Here is a 17528-nt window from a genome sequence, read left to right on the forward strand (position 1 = left end):
GCCGTGTGAATGCTTCCCCTTCCACTATCTCAGGGTGTCTAGTGTTTCTTCCTTCCTGGGGCTGGCCAATGGCAGACGAATAAAGATCCGGAGGTCAGCACAATTACGTTATTACTAATTGCAAACTGTTTGCAAGGTGGAGTGGGAAGTAATGTGGTGTCAAACTGGAAGGGGATGAGCCGGGAGAGGGCAGGTCTGTTTCGCCCCAATCATGTCCAACTAACGTATGTCTAGCTATAGGGGCATGGCATATTCTAACCAGTCAGTTTCATGAGAACAGAGAAGATGTGAACTTTGAAGTGCAACTGTTTCTAACTGCACACACATTGTATTAGCGGTATAAAATTTCTGTCCGATGTGAGCTACTTTGTCAGCTCTCATTAACCCGTTCTGGTCCACTGTGCTGTTTGATTTGTGCTTGCCCAGCTGTAATAAACAGCATTGCTGCTTGCTTGGTGTATGCTCGTTCTTGGACTACTACTAGTAACCTCTTGATTATAAGCGCTAGAGGGTCCCTAATACATTACCATGAGGCTGTGCAGATCGTATGATACAGATTGACTGGAATCCTATCTGTGCAGGCTAGGTACGCCTTGTTGTCTCTTCACATGACTCATCGGCTGCCCTCGCCCTCCTGTCTGAGGGTGATACTTCTCCCAGAAAGTGGACTAGGTCAGTCAGGATGCAGACTGGTAGAGCCAGGTCTTGAGAGGCTTCTGGAAAGTGAGGTGATCCGCTATGCGGCCGATGCTAAATGGAATCGAGTTCCAGATAGCGGGAGCTTGGCTGGAGAAAGAAGATCCCCCTATTCTGGTTAATTCTGTGACTGGGATGACGAGGAGGAGAGCTGTGCCTGATCTCAGGTTTCTGGTGGGCCTGTTGGGTATGTGTTTGTATGGCTGGTATTCTGGTCCTGTGTTGTGCAGTGCTCCGTGGGTGCTGCACATTGCCTTGAAGGTGGATGGTCGCCCTATTGTCAGCCAGTGAAAGACACAGAGGGCAGGTGTAATGTGATCTCTGGGGCCTACTGTAAGCAGAAGCCCTGCTTGAGTGTTTTGTAGCCCTTTGAGTTTTCTAAGTTGTGATGCGGGGGTCCCCAGGTTTAGGGTGATAGCACAGTCTAAGCGTGAGAGCAAGGACTATAGTGACGATCACAGCGACTGTGTGGGAAGGTCAAGTATGGAAGGATGTATAAGCGTAGGTAGCAGGGTTTTTTCACTGAGTTTATGAGATGTGATAGTGTCAGGTCTGAGTCCATTGTGTATCTAAGGTTTTTTACTGTATTGGAGGTGGAAGGGGTCTAGTGAGTGCGGCCAAGGGGTGGGTTGGGGGAAGAGTGGTGTCTTCCTGCAGATCATGATTTCAGTGTTTCTGGGGTTGAGAAGGAGGTGGCTAGCAGTCATCCAGTGGTCTATTTCTGTGAGTCATGATGCAAGGTCAGGGGAAGAAGGGCCATTTGGGATCTTGAAGATGATTTGGGTGTCATCTGCTTAGTTGTAGGAGGACAGGCCATGTGAGCAAATGAGCATGGGGAGGGGGCCCAGGTAGAGTTTTCAAAGCAGAGGGGAGAGAGAGAGGTGCCCTGGGCTGGGACACCCTGTGTGTAACAGGGTGGGAAGTCGAGGAGAAGGAAGGCATGTGTATTATTTGGGATCTGTTGGAGAGGAAGGAGGAAATCCACTTCAGAACAGCGTCCCCGATGCCAAGAGAGTGGAATCTGCCTGTGGGGGTGTGGTGGTCAATGGTGTTGAAGGCTGCCGAAAGGTCGAGAAGAATTAATGGGGCACAACCTTCTTAGTTGGAGGTTCTTTTAAGATCATCTCAGATAGAGACTAGGCACGATTCAGTTTCTTGTAGGGGTCTGAAGATGAATTGAGCGGGGTCGATAACTTTTAGAAGGACACTACAGAGCGATCGTTGACACTTACCCTGCAGGCTAATAATCATTTCCTGTTTAATACTAGCACTTGTCCACAGGTCAAATGTCCTGGGAGGCAGGGAGTTCACACATACACTTATTTCTATGTCTCATGCCTGCGGTGCAAAACTGAATCATGTCATACCGCGCCTATCCTTCACAACTCAATACATTTTCTTGTGCTTCAGAATTTTAAGACACTATTTTCTGAAATCTGCACATGGCAAGAAAACAATTTGCAGTGCCGCAGTACTGCGGCGAGCAGCAAACTAATAATTAGAGAGTTAAAAAGGAAGGAAGCACAAACCTTCAAATTCTCTATAAAGAACATGTTGTGGTCTAATTAATCATATAATCAATATAATCAATACAGCAGACATTTCGGGATTCCAGATAGGTACAGTTTTACTTTTAAATGCAATAGCTAACATGTCTCCAGGTGCATAAATAGGAAAGAACACCTGAAATGTTCGTGGGTCAAGAATTTGGGACCCTTCACACCATTAAAAATATAAAACAGCAGGACCATGTACTTCTAATTAAACTACAAAGCACCCTCAAAAAGCATGCCTTTTAATAAGAACTTCAGCAAAACGAGTGCCAAAATCAGCTGCAGCATTATTAGCGAATTTGTTTACAAAAAGCATTCCCAGTAAAACTGCAAATTGCACACTGGAAAATGAGCAGCCTCAAATGAAAAGAAGGTCTTTTGATTGACCCAAATGAATGTACTGAGTGGATCCACAATCTTTTGGGCAACAGCAGTTAAGACGAGGAAAGGAAAGGCAACTAAATTAAATAGAATTATTTTGAGATTATCAAAAACCCACCTTTTTTAATTACGTCTGATCTTGCATTACTACATTTTTGTCTTCAACATTCGAACCAAATGTGGACTTGGAATGGTGAGATTACATGGACATTTGGTAGCAAGATCTGATTGATATTTGTACCTGGACAAATTATGCAAATGCCAGGTATATTATAGCAATGCCTGCCACACCATTTATCAGCTGGTGTGGCTAGATATTAACATCATATGGACATTGACCTGTACCAGTCATATAAGGTCAGTGCCTGTAAATGCCAATACAGGAGTCAAAGCTATTCGTTTTGCCAATTGCCCAAGCTTGTTAACTTCATGTTGTCATAACCTACTCCATGCATACATTTCTTAAACTGGAACAAAAGCTTCTTATTCAAATTGATTTTAAACTTCTTTTAAAATTGTTTTTAACTCACCACCTTGTGTTTTAGGGTCCTCCCTTTTACTAGAGTTTAAAGCAGGAGGAGGAAGTGAATGCAACAATACTTCTCTGGTCAACCCTGTGGTCATTGTAAAATGTACAAGTACTTGCACTTGCCATTCATGTATACTGTGGACATGGGATACAGCTGAACAGACATTCAACTGTGCCTCGCCTGTCCACATACGAGTTAGTAATCCTATCTGAAGGGAATGCTCAACCTGACATTAATTAAAATATACACATTTTTTATATATCAATATCAAGAAGCATTGCCTAGATAAGAACATTCATATTAAAACAAACTATGGAAACTAATCTGCAATTTAAGACCTACATGCTTTTGCTAATGTATACTCCATGTAAAATTAAATTATAAACGTAAACCGGGTAATCTTTGTTATATGTTCTTTGTAAGTAAGGCAGCATAGAGTACAGAATTTAAGATTTTAGTTACTCAGTTGTCAATCTCGAACAACTGTGTGAACTCAATTATTTAGCCAATGCCCAGTAAATGACCTATTGCTAATTACCTAGCTGTAATGAAGAAAATAAAACATTTTTAACAGGCTAGGACTACCAAAACCTCCTACAGTGAACTCAACATACAAGTGGTATTGTAGCCTTAAAACTGCAAAATGAATTTTTACCTTGTATAGGAAAACTTTGAGATGATCGGGTCCACTATCATGCACCAAAACAAACTCTGGTGGTGACAACTTCTTTTTGTTGCACAGCTCCATCAATGCAGAAACTGGATGCTTACCTATGTAAGGTCAAAATATTTAATTTGAATATTCATTACTTGGCAATACAAGCTTTATAAGACAATGTCTTCTAATTAAACACTAAACACACACCTGAAAGGTCTTTTAAAGCACTCAGATTTGCAGATTTCTTTAGCGTCTTTTCCCCTTCTGCAACAAGTCCTAAACAAAATACAGCAAAGCATGAAAGAGAAATAAAAGGAAGTTAATTAGAAGCAAAGGAGGTATTTTTAGCTCAGAGAACTATGTAAAGACTGACAACATACAGCAGAACAGCTATATATCAGGGCAAGGAGGATAGCTCAGGGGCAACGCGTTTCTCCTGGGCACAAAACAACACAGAGCAACACAGGTTTGAATCCTTGTTCTGCACTTTGAGACTGGTCTCCAGTATTAAGCGTGTTATAAAAGATCAACTAATTTAATGTATCATGTCATCAGAAGGTGGAGATAGGTAGCTGTGATCTTAGTTCTCCACCCTGGGAAGTTTCAATGAAATTAAACACCAAAGATCACTACGTTCATGATCTTGCAATGCATAATAGAGAGAAAACCCTTTTAAAAACAGTGGATGCAGTCTGCAGTGTTTCTACAGTGCCTATGCTGAAGGTGGAGTTCTAACATCAAAACTTCCTGCACCTCGCAGAGTGAACGCAGAGTGCTGCTGAGTGGTGGATGCAGTCTGGCAGTCTTTCTACAGTGCCTATGCTGATAGGTGGAGTTCTAACCTCAAAACTTCCTGCACCTCGCAGAGTGAAAGCAGGCTGGTGCTGACTGATGGATGCAGTCTGGCAGTCTTTCTACAGTGCCTATGCTGAAGGTGGTGTTCTAACTTCAAAACGTCCTGCACCGCGCGGAGCCAACGCAGAGTGGTACTGAGTGGTGGATGCAGTCTGGCAAGCTTGGTTGCAGGATTGCCAGTCCCCTCTGTCGCAGTTATTGTTGTTTTACATCTCGCTGTTTGCTGTGCTTTTGAATCTTAAAGAGGAAAGGAGAGGAATTCTGCCGGCGCCCCTGCTGATTTTTTTTTTTTGCTGCTGGATATCGCTGCTGGATAACACTGATTAAAGATATCGGGAGATAGGGTGAGTATCTCACCCCAGATTCTTTCATCTCCCCACTTTCGGCGGTGGAGAGGGTTTGGAATTGGACTATCCTCTACCAGCGTTCTACTTTCGTCTTGCATCAACGGTTTATTCCTTTACAGCGGCCATTCCTTTTGAGAGCATTGAGGATCCTGTTGTGTTTGTACTATTGCCTTTTACCTCAGTGTCCTTGCGGGTTACCTATGTTCCGCCTGACCCTATCTGCTCCTGTATTTCTGCCCAGCTAATAGCTTAGCGAACCAATAACAATGAAGAAAATCTCTGCATTGAAGGGCCTGTATAGACCGTAGAATGGGAAGATGGTGTGACGATGCTCAGGGGGCCGTGGCCCCGGAATGTTCTATCGATGGACATGGTGAGAGCTGTGAGCATGTCACCATTGAGGCAATCCCGGAGCCTAGTACACCATCAAAGGCTGAGACTATTCCGAGGTTGGAGGAGCTTGATAGCCAGTCTACTGACCTGCTCTTTTCAGCACCAATTCTCAACACTGATATAATTAACCCATTGCAAATTAGGGAGATGGGACATTCACTCTTGAATACCCCCCAATTCCACCAACATGAAGGCTAAATGGGAGAGATTATTACGTCCTAATATTGGAGCCCAATCTATCCCCCCATATTGCAACCAGGATGTCCCTGTTTGTGTTTACCCCGGCTTCCACATCAAAGCTATCCATCACTGACACAAACACTGACACAAACTCTGAGTTGTCTGAGGGAAGGTTGACAGCCTATCTTAATGTCATGGAATCTGTGACAACGCTAAAGACTAGCTTCACCCCCACTCCATGGTTGGACTGCTCAAGTTGCGCAGAGGAATATGTGGACCTGTAGGATGTATTTGCACGTCCTGACTCTGCCGAGCATATGGCTTAATCCTTCAGCTGATTGTTTGGAACTACAACATGCAGCAATTGCAGCAAGATTATCCAAAGATATGGCCGAAAATGAAATCCACTGTGGAAAGTCGGAGATGCCTAAGTGAGGTCTTCAAACTACAGACACCTCAAACATCTTGAGTCTGGATAAGAGATCAAGTGGAGCCTTCATTGATTATACATGAGAATCTTACTCCTCAATTTAATGGCAATTTGCCTACAGCAAGAAAGGGCTTGACTTCCCCCCCCCAGTCGTAGACTCCATATCTATGAATCATGTATTGGAGACGGCCTCAGATATAGGTAGTCCCAGTGGTGGTACAGAATCAGGAAATTTCTAGCAATTCCTCTTCCTCTTCTATAGAATCTGAAACATCTGAGCAGTCTCTATGTCATCATCAAGCCCCCCCCGAGGACAAACGCTGAAAGTATTGTAGAGTCCCAAAATATTCAAGCGATGATAATATCTTCTTTAACTGTGAATCTCAATCCCTTCATTAAACTATATGACTCACTACATGATTCAATTAAAGATCAAACCATTCTGCTAATATCATCACAGTCTAAACTTACGACCTTGGAATCCCTAGCTGAATCTCTGAAAGATTGGCTAAATACAGAGGCTGAAGCGTAATCAAAATGGCAGGAAAGACGGTCTGACTTGGCGAGAGGGGAAAGCAACAACAACAAAAAAACATACTGATCTCTGCTATACCCAAGTCTCTGAAATTGGCAAGAAAGAGGCAGTACAGCTCACACCTCAAAATGGTTGGAGCTCAAGCCCTCTTGGCTCAATCGATCAAATGTGGTTTCCTAGGTCCAGCATCTATATCATTGGACGACGCCCCGGATAGATTCTCCGTCTCAACTCGGTTTTGATGCAACTGTAAGTGGATGGCAACCAGGGTCCATCATCCTATTAGGAGATAATGTCACTCCTGAAACTGTACCCCCAGGAAAAGAACTCTCAACAAACTGTGAGGTTGATGGCAACCCAATAAAATGATCCCTGCATTGAAGCAACTATTATAACAGCAGATGCAAAGCAATTTACCATCTTTGATAAATCCAAACCCAATATCAACCAGCCTATACATCCACCTAACATGATATGATATGACATTTATAACGCGCCTATACCCAAGTGTTTCAATGCGCAACGAGGCAAGGGAGGGGGAACAGAGGGAAGACAGGCAACTATCTTACTAGGCCAGGTGCCATTCAGATCGCGCAAGAGAAGGGGGAAAGAAAAGTGCAGGGTGGAGGGGGGAAGTGCAGTACATGGGATAATAAATAATCACATAAAATAAAGAACGAAAGGCAAGCTGGTGGCAAGTGCAGGGTGAGTGCAGACATAAGTGCTGGTTTGGGGACTGTAGGGATACAGAAAGCAGTCACCCGGGGCAGGGTTGCCAGGGAGGCAGCGCACGCGTACAACTGGCAGGGCTAGGGCCCGTGTTCTGATGGGTAGCCAGGTAACCTGTGCAGTCTCATTGTCAGCCAGGACTTCAGCAGGGGGGAGGGGTGGAGAAAGTAGAAGCAAAGAGAAAGGTTTTTAGGAGCTTCCGGAACCGAAGATGGTTCTCCTCAAGTTTCAGGGGGTTAGGGAGGCTGTTCAAGAGGGAGGTCCCACCCTAAGAGAGAGATCTACCAGCAACTAGTTGCTTGGAGAAGCGACTGAACCTGAGGGAGTTGGAGGCGGATGAGCCAAGAACTCGAGAGGGAAGATATTTAGGAAGAGAGAGTTAAAGGTATTGAGGCCCCAGGCCCCAGAAGGCCTTTTAGACGATGCAGAGGGTTTTGAACTTAATCCTCGCAGCCACAGGGAGCCAGTGCAGAGATTTCAGTCCTGGAGAGATACAATCCCTGGGCTTGAGGCCAAGGGCAAGTCTCGCAGTCCTGTTCTGGATGAGTTGCAGAGGGCGTAGAGTAGAAGCAGACAGATTTAGAAAGAGGCTGTTGCAGTAATCCTGCCTGGAGAGAACCAGAGCTCTGCAGACAATGAGCTTCTGGGGGAAGGAGAGAAAAGGAAGAATAGAAGCATACCTCTGAGAAGGTGCAGCTGGTAGTGTGACTTCTTAGAGATGTCAGAGATGTGAGGGGAGAAAGAGAGTGTGGAGTTGAAGATGACCCCCAGGTTTTCTAGCCTTGCAGGTGGGAGCAGGAAGAGGGCCAAGAGAGGCCAGCCAGAGAGCTACAGGAAAGGAGGGAGTGGGTGTGCCAATAAGGAGAATCTCAGTTTTGCAGAAAAAGAGTGCAAATGCTTCAAATAACAACAAGCCAAAATCAAATGGATCAAGGGCATTTCTGCGTAAACTAACAACTCCTCTGCACCCCTCATCTACCGAAATCATAAGCTCGAAAGGAAGGTAAGACAGATCGTCAAGCTAAAAGTTCTGCTCCTCCTTTGGCAAAACAAGAGGAACCAGAAAACAAGACTTGGTCATGGATGAAGAGATGTTGCTTTGTCTAGATTTATCAACATACTCAGATGAGGATGGGCTGCAGGATGATGCAATAGAAGTTGCTCCTGGGGGGAATTATGGGTTTAACCACCCTCTCCCTCCCATTGACGAATCAGCGGGGCCTCTTTCAGAAGTCCAGATCATTGAGCCTAGGAAGGCAATTGATCCAGTTTTCCCTGTTGTAGAATTTCGTATGCTTGAAGACAAACGTAATAGGTCAGTTTTTTCCACTAAGAACTCTAGAGTCGGCTTTGGAGCCATGTTCCAGCCTCTGTTTCAAAAAGAAAAAGATCTACTTATTCCAGTAAAAGAAAATTTACCCTGTGGGCATCTATCTCCCAAGGTCACAATTGAAAGACTACTGCCTTGTAGAGATGGCCTAATTTTGAACTGAGCAAATGTTCTCAAGCTTCTCCATTGTACTCCAAAGCTTAGGAATATTAAATCAGACAACATAAAGATTGTCTAATATGTTAACGAAAAGCGAATGGATTGGGTTTCACTACATCTATATACAAACCTGGTGTGCAATTTGATATTAGAAGCATCAGGTGACCTATTGCCACTGGGTTATGAGATTACAGAATGCCCTGCTCAACACACAGTGAGTGGTGCTCGGTTCGGATCGGGACACAAGGATTGTTTCAAACCAAGACCAGATTTTACTACGAAAAAGGAGTCTGATTACACTGAATCAGCTGGCGCTTTTCGGCCCCACCTCCATATTGACAAGCGAGAACGTAATGGCCCTAGTAATACATCACTACTGAAAATCACCAGAGACTGTATTACACAGAACCAAAGGTCGATAGTAGTTGGAGAATAGCATCTTTTGCTGGAATAAACCTGCCAAGATGGGTCCTGATTGGCCGGGGCCCTATCCTGCCTGTCGAGGAAGTAACAACCTGATCCTCCAGATGAGGTGCCGTTTCGATGGTGCTCATGGAACAATAGGGGTCATGATCATTTATTTCAGATTGATGGAGTTGACCTAAAAGATTTTGACATAATTTGTCTGCAGGAGATGTGGCTGGTAAAACCTCCCATCTGCGACAGCTTTGAAGTTTATTGTAACCCTGCCAAAAAAAGAACTCAGGGTTGTCCTTCCTCCAGGCTCCTGACATTGATGAAACGGGGTAGTGGGTTAAGAATGATACATTTTGAAAATCAAAACTCTTGATTGCAGCTAGTCTAGTGGGTAGTGGGTTAAGAATGATACATTTTGAAAATCAAAACTCTTGATTGCAGCTAGTCTATGTGACCTGAGAGAGAGCGGGGGGTTTAACCTAATGTTCCACTATTTATTTTCAACCTATATGGGAATCCAGCTGCAGTTACCAATAGTGCATTTGTAGACCTATTGATAAAATGGATTGATAAAATCTTTGTAAATAATGATGATACAGGAGATCTTATTAACTAGCAATAGAATGCCAGAAAGGGCTAGACTCTGGCGGAAAGGAACCGAAGGCCCGAAATAATATGATGTTGAACGGTCAAACTAAGGGCGATATCCCAGCTGTGTATAGTTGGTCTAGAGGCGTGCAATGCTCTTATTTGGATTATTTTTCAGTATCATCTAACATATCTAAATATGTGACTACCCTTGAGGTTTGTCCTAGAGGATTCAGTGATCACAACATGCTAAAGCTCACTTCGAGTAGGGGTGAAATATTGATGCCAGAAATGGATATTGAGAATATCCAAATAAACCAGGCCAGAAATAGGGTGCATATTTGACTGGGTAACATGCCGGTGATTATGGAGGGCCTAAAGGAATCACTGTTGGTAAAGGCGGAGCCCTTGTTATACAACGATTTATTTTGTCAGTTCAAATCGTCCCGTTTCCCGAATGCTGGTCCAAATCCCTCTAGGATTCATCATTATAGCAAAGACCTGGTGGACCAAAATAAACCTCTTTGGGCAGATCTAAGGCACCTGAATAAGTCAAACATGGCTGATAAAAAGGAGTTGATTAGGAAACGAAAACAACAATAAAGTAATTGGTTACTTTCCACTACGGCTCTGCGCATTCAGCATGATGCGGAAGCAATGCTAAAAGATATGGCAAATAACAACAGCAAGGACATCTGCGCTGTGCTAAATAATAATGATTACCACAATGGCCTTCGCTCTACCCCCTGGTACCTGAATATAGATGGATCAAACATTTTTCTAGTCTTTTCGCATAGAGGCCTCCTTCCAAGAGTGATCATTTTGTGTCCTGCTATCTTGAACTGATTTGGGAGCGGAAGATAAGTACTCCATCCCCTGACAACTCTTCCCAGATCTAAAATGGGACATTGCTTTTGATAGGGATCATCCACCTTATCAAAGAACTAAATTCCTCCACGGCTGCCGGCCCTGATGGCCTCAATAATAACATACTAAAAACAAATCCGGAAGTTTGGGATGAATTCTGTTACATACATTTCAGACAAATTCTAGAAAGCAGAGAAGTGCCTAAATCATGGAGGATGCCATTGATTATTCCGGTGTTCAAGAAAGGCTGTAGAGATACACCCTTGAATTACCATCCTATTGCCCTACTGGACTCCATATGGAAACTTTTTGCGTCCCTATTATTATGAAACCTTCTTGCGTGGGCCAGAAAGGTCAGGTGGCTACACTATAGACAAACTGGATTTGTTAAAGGGGTGGGGACTGGTCTCAACCTCTTCCTGCTGAGTATATTAAAGGCCAGGACTTTGCACTCTAATTCAAAACTCTATGTTGCCTTTATCGATCTCGAGCAGGCCTTTTATAGTGTCAGCAGGGAGAGGTTGTGGGGTAAGCTTTTGTGTTGGGGGTGCCCGAAGGACTTAGTTGAAACTATTAGTTCCCTTTACTCCAATACAAGTATGAGGGTTAGACTATACACCCAGGGCCATCTACCAAAGGAAATTCAAACGTTTAGAGGTTTAAAATAGGGCTGCTCCTTGTCGCCCGCTTTGTTTAACCTCCTTTTGGCTGATATTGAGAAATATCAAAATTCTATCCGGGCCTTCCCTCGTAAGCTAAATAATCAATTCAACCCCAGGATGTTCTCCGCTGATGACATTGGGCCTCATTACGAGTTTGGAGGTAGCCATGCCGCTATTTGCGGCATGGCTGCCTCCAAGCCCGGGTCCGGGTTCCCTAAATGGGGACTTACCGGGTCATTCCAACCTTGGAGGACCCGGTATTTCCCCATTCAGGGAAGCCATCCTCATTCCCATTCGAGCCCCCATAGGGCTCAATGGGAATGAGGAGGGAGCTAATAACGGGCCAGTTATTAGCTCCCTGGTCCTTTAGCGGGTCCGGTGATGAAAGATGCTAATTCGATGCAAGCCTCCTTAATGATGGGGGAGGGGCACCTATCACCCTGGCAATTGGAAGGTTTGCGTTTACTGATGATATTTTCTACCTCTTTGATAGAGAGTGGCGAGAAACTTAAGGGTTTATGGGTGTGCAGAAGAGGGACAGTTTTTCTGGAAGGAATGCTGTACAGCGAGTCAGTCAGTAAACTAATTTGTTTGGCGTTGATTTTAGTTTGTAATGTGAATATTTTTATCAAGGAGCACTTTTTGTATATTGGAGCACCATGTACTGTTTTTAAAAATCTGTCAGGTGGGGGTGATGGTGATTCTAGTTCTTTAAGTATTTTAAAGAGCTCTTTGGTGTTGGATTCTGCTTGTAGAATACGCTTGTTGTATGTGTCTTTTTAAGCTTGGCAAATTGACTCTTTGTAATTAAGGAAGGTATGATAAAGCTGTCCTTGTTCACAGCCGAGGGATGGCTTTTCCAACTGGCCTCACAGTTTCACTTTTCCTTGCGGAGTGCTCTCAAGTGTGGCATGAACCACAAATTGAGATGTTCACGAGGATTAGGTTTCTGCAGTTTAATTGAGGCAATGGTGATTGGTTGATTGAAAGTATCGACTAGGACTGTGGGGTCCGTGAACGACACTGAGGCATTATTTAGTAAAGGTAGGATAAGTGGGAGCAGTTTTACCCTTGTTATGTCCCTTTTATTTCTTGTGCTGATAGATGGTGAGACAATCTCTTTAGAGCATTGGATATTTGCTTTAATGTTAAAGGTTATAGTATGGTGATCTGACCAAGCGCAAGGTGTGTTAGACACTACGTTGATGCTACAGTTAAGATCAATATCAAGACTATCTTCCTTTCTCTATGTGTGCTGTTTGACCTTTTTCTATGGTGTCTTTTTGAAGGAGTACTTTTACTTTGTGAACTAGCCAATCCAGGGTTTGACGAGGCTGCTTCTTTGGAGGGTGAATCAAAGGGGTCAGTACAATATTGAGCACTAAATTGTTATTTGCTATGTATTGCCAAGCTAGGAAAAGAATAATGCCTCCCCACCTGAGCACTAACTAGTTGGGAGTATTAGTGGCTCCATTACTTCTGTAGGGCAGCTCAGTATCCTGCTCCGCAAATTATGGCTTCTTTGCCCCTCTTGTTTTAGCAGAAACCTTGGCTTGAATTGTGAATTTTTCTGTGGTTGAACAACAGGTAGCTGCTACTGGAAACACTTCTTGTTAGAATAGTAGGACAACTTAAATTCTATTTTCCTCAAGTCTATTCCAACTGAAATCAATGCATCAACTTTTGTCTTCATCAATGTCGAATGTTTATCAGCATGAGATTTGAAACAATAAGGGAGTCAGGGGGAGATCTTTGTGCAAGAAGAGTGGGTTGGAATTTGGGGCTTTTATTTTTGTTTTTGCATCGCAGCACTGTTACAGTGAATTGTTGAGTACATTTATACATGGTTTCAATAGGCAGGCAGATTAGGTACCTTTATACATGGTTACAGTATGCAATCAGGTTCGGTATAGGTAGAGACAGTACAGGTGTATGGTGCGTGTTTAGTTAAATATGAGAAATTACCTTCATGGTGATTCAGGTTCTCTTGGTCGAGGCTCTCCCTCCTTCACAACTGGTTGGGATCACCTGCATGCGCAGGCGGGCCGGAAAAGCTGGCTGCAAAAGATAGCTGTCACTTTAAGAACTTTTGAAGGGGTAGAGCCTACGTCATGCGTGCGTCCCTCTGGGTGCCGGGCCCGCACCTTACCCGTACGTCGCCAATGTTCCACACCCAGTTCCTGTGGTTCCACTGATGGGGGTAGAATTTAAGTATATGCTTTCTGTGGGGGATGGCTCGGTGGGTGTTGTGAAGGAGGGAGAGACTGGACTTAGAGAACCTGAATCACAATGAAGGTAATTTTTCATTTCTCTTTCGTCCTGGCCCTCCCCCTCCAGAATAAAAAGCCTTAGAATAAGTAAAGGTGGCAGAGACAGCATGTACGGAATTCAGGCAAACAAGTTGTGGAGCACCTCTTGGCCGAATTTTGCATAATTTCTAGAAGATTTATCCAAAGCATAGTGCTTGCAAAAGGCAAGTGGTGTAAACACATATCTAATTTGTATTATAATATTGGCCTAAGCGCATTCACATTGAACCGCGCCATCGCTTTTTTTCGAAAACACCACCTTGGTCGTTTTGCTCTCATTTCCGAGTTTTTATTCTGAACACGGTAATGATTTACAAAGTCACCGCCCTGTGAGCTTCTCAATGCTTGCCCTTGCACAGGAATGCTGAAACTGCTGAGCATATTGTTTGTCTTTAACATTAGAGCCTTGAAGTACTGGCACGAACATAACTAATCTGTAATTATGTGCCTTTGTGTCTTCCTGGGCTCTCTTGCCCGTTCCAAAGCTATTTGTGAATGTGCAACTACACTATTAAAAGGAAGCACAATTCACAGCATATGTTGTTCTGAAAGACCGAGCTGCTGAGTAGAAATACAGACTGACCTTTTACTCTAGAAACAACATAGATAAAGTAGCGCGAGGAATGTTACCTTGTGTTAGGAACATGATATACTCATACACCCCACCCCGCTCTGCTTCCCAGACAGTGAATTGTCTGCGAGATGAAGCTGAGTGTTCCTGCACATGTTGCTATGGTAAATCGCCCACGTTTGTAGGTCTGTAGGTCATAAACTCTCTTTACGCAGTGGTTTAGCACAAATTAATCCTGGTATTCTGATTTGTATAAAGTACGCTCACTCCCCCCTGTCCTAGCTCACTTCCGCCGTGCCTGTATACATGCACTTGACATATCTGAGACTGCTTATGCATTAATAAACTGTGGTTTATATATTTGTTCCTTGTGACTGGTGTGTCTTCATTTCTTTGCAGTAGCCTTATATTTTTGAACTAACAGCGGGGTAGCCCAGGTAGCCGCTTCACAGATATCTACAATGGGAACATGCCTGAAGTCTCTGCAGAGTCGCGAGCCCTTTCATATCATAAGAGTTGGAGATACAGGAGACAACCCATCAGGCGATGGAAGCCTTAGCTGCCTCATTGCCAGGAGAAGCAGTCCCGTAAGTAATGAAGATCTGGTCTGCTTTTCTAAACAGTTTGGTCCTTTCTAGATAAAATGTTAAAGTTCTTACAGCATCTAGGTTATGTAATGTCACTTCGGCTGCAGAAGCATGCGGTCTAGGAAGAAAGACGGGAAGACATATTTCCTGATTTAAATGAAATTCGGATACCAACTTAGGTAGAAAGGAGGTGACCCTACGGAGGACTACTTTATCCTTATGGATGACTAAATACGCTTCCTTTTAGGCGAGAGCTTGGAGCTCTACAATCCTTCTAGTTGAAGTAATGGCTACTAAGAATGCCGTTTTCCAAGTTTGAAATTCTAATTCACATGGGGCCATAGGCTCGAATGATTTTCGCATTAGGGCTGACAAGACCACATTGAGATCCCACTGAGGTGGAGGTTCACGGATAGGTGGATGTATGCGTAGCATGCCCTCGAAGTGCCTTCGAATGGCTTCATTGGAAAGAGCGAAAGACTTATGTTTTCTATTCAGGTATGCACTAACAGCTGATAAGTAATGTTTGCATGTGACTACTTTGACACCAGTGGAAACTAGATAAGACTCGAAAGACATAACATTATCAATAGAAGCCTTTAGAGGGTTAAGGTCTTGATCCAAGACCCAGAGACCTTACCTGTAACCATTTGCTACGATTTTGCTTCTTAGTAGTAGCTTTCCTAGAAGCTGACATGATGTTTATATTTTGTTCTGACAAATGTAAGTGGGAAAAGGCTAGTTTTTCAGGAATCAGGCCTTCAAGTTCAGCAATTGATGAGAGGAATGAAGGACCTGCCCTTTCTGTTGAGTTAAAAGATCCCTTGATGATGGGAGATCTAATTTGGTAGTCCCTGCTAATTGAAAGCGGCCTGGAAATCAAATCTGGTGAGGCCAGAAAGGGACTATTAGAATCATTGGAAGATTCTGTGACATTCTGAATTTGAGCAATATTTTGCGTATTAATGGGAGAGGTGGAAACAAAGTGTTAGGTTCAACCAATCCAGATGTAGAACATCTCCAAGGGACTGAAGACCCTGACCTTGCCTTGATGCAAGCTGAGGACATAGAGAGTTGTGCTGGTTGGCGAAGAGGTGTACTGATGGATGGCCCCACTTCTGAAATATCATGTTTGCTACTGACGGTATCAGCTTCCACTCGTGCGGGGCAGACTGCAACCGGGTTAGTTTGTCTGCTAGACGTTCTTCTTTCCCTCCAGATGGGACGCCAACAAGAAAATGTGATCCTGAATGGCCCAACACCAAATCTTCTCCGCTAGGAGACACAGGGGAAGGGAACGAGTGCCCCCTGCTTGTTGATATAAAACATTGCAGTGGTATTGTCTGTTAGAATCTTCACCATCTTGCCTTGAAGTGAGGGAAGAAATGATTTTAGAGAGGTAAATATGGCTCTTAGTACCAGGATATTTATGTGGTCCTTCTTTTCCTGAGAGGACCAAAGACTGTGTGTTATTAGGCTTAGACAATCGGCTCCCCAACCATACTCTGATGAGTCTGTTGTTATAACAATTTGGTGAAGAGGAGGCTGAAAAGGAGACCAGATTAACATGTCCTCTGGGAGTTCCACCAGAGTAGTGAGCCCTGAACTTGTTTTGGAATTTCAATTTTCATTTCCTGTGAATGCAACAGCTGGTTCCAGTTGCAAGCAAGATGCCACTGGACTGTTCCCATATGAAGCCTTGCAAAGGGAACTAGGTTTATACAAGAAAGAGCCTTTGAAACCACAAAGCTGTCAGAATCTGGTGTGTATGGATCCTTAGGATTGTTTGTTGAATAGCGTTCACCCTTTGCAGGGGTGGAAAGGCTCTTTGTGGTTTGTTAAGGATTTCAATCAGGCGACACGCACACCGTGATCTCGGCCTAGTATGAGCGCCTAACTGAGGTGCTTTTCTCCTTATTTATGTGGATTCAATTTTGGGATGGTACGCCACTCATATCACACTCCCTTTTTCAATTACCCCACGTCACAATGGGCCATGAACCAGGCTGTTTGGTCGAGTGCAATATTTATTTATTAAAATTCAAAAGAAATCACAAACTGTTTACTATGGGGCAGCAATCACCAATGGAGCGATAGTTTTAAATGACAATGCGAGCAATGCACTGGGTTTGACTTTAGTGGAGTACATACAAAGCACAACAGGATAGGACCACTTTTGACTTATGACATATAGCACCCAAGTTAGGATTTCCCTCTGCAAAGTTCCCTCAACCCACAAATAATCAATTCTGAATGGATATAAGGAAGCAGCAGGTGATCAGGAATAAGGAGCTGAAAACGGAATGCAAATCCGACCTTCCCTCCCCAAATAAGAGTGAAAAACGGATTTGAAACCCTTGCAATATTAAAAGGGCACTCAGAAATGGATGAATAAAATAAGGAACGTGTGCAAAAACCTTGAAACAAATACCGTTCTTCACTAAAGCAACAATGTAAAGGTACTTACAATCACACGCAATGAATTCGTGAGAGCATGCAGTTCGAAAAATGAATGGAAGATTTAACACAATTAACAATCCAAATGACACGTTGAAACTTTGCAAATATTTCCGCTTTCCGTGTAAATCTACTAAAACGGTTTCTTTGAAAAACGGGTACAATATTGTAAATCGTTTTTTTGTTTGGGGCTAGCTATGGATCACAGGTACACTATGGAAGTGAAAGTAAGTCTCTAGCTGGTAAATTGAATTAGTTATGCATAGTTTTACTATACACTAGAGTATTCAGGCT

At 43.5% G+C, this 17528-nt stretch overlaps 1 protein-coding gene across 2 annotated transcripts in view; it reads right to left on the reverse strand.

Moving 5' to 3' along the window:
* The window catches only part of SON (SON DNA and RNA binding protein), a 1246872-nt gene that overhangs the window by 121628 nt on the left and 1107716 nt on the right, over positions 1-17528 (reverse strand). For both annotated transcript variants that reach the window (XM_069636251.1, XM_069636250.1), the window contains 2 exons: positions 4026-4094; positions 3816-3931 (listed from right to left, as the gene is read on the reverse strand). In XM_069636251.1, the coding sequence (XP_069492352.1) occupies positions 3816-3931; positions 4026-4094 (185 nt within the window). The remainder of the gene's footprint in view (positions 1-3815; positions 3932-4025; positions 4095-17528) is intronic.

The sequence above is a fragment of the Ambystoma mexicanum genome, chromosome 7p, assembly GCF_040938575.1.
Source record: "Ambystoma mexicanum isolate Mex_15411 chromosome 7p, UKY_AmexF1_1, whole genome shotgun sequence".
Lineage (NCBI taxonomy): Eukaryota > Metazoa > Chordata > Amphibia > Caudata > Ambystomatidae > Ambystoma > Ambystoma mexicanum.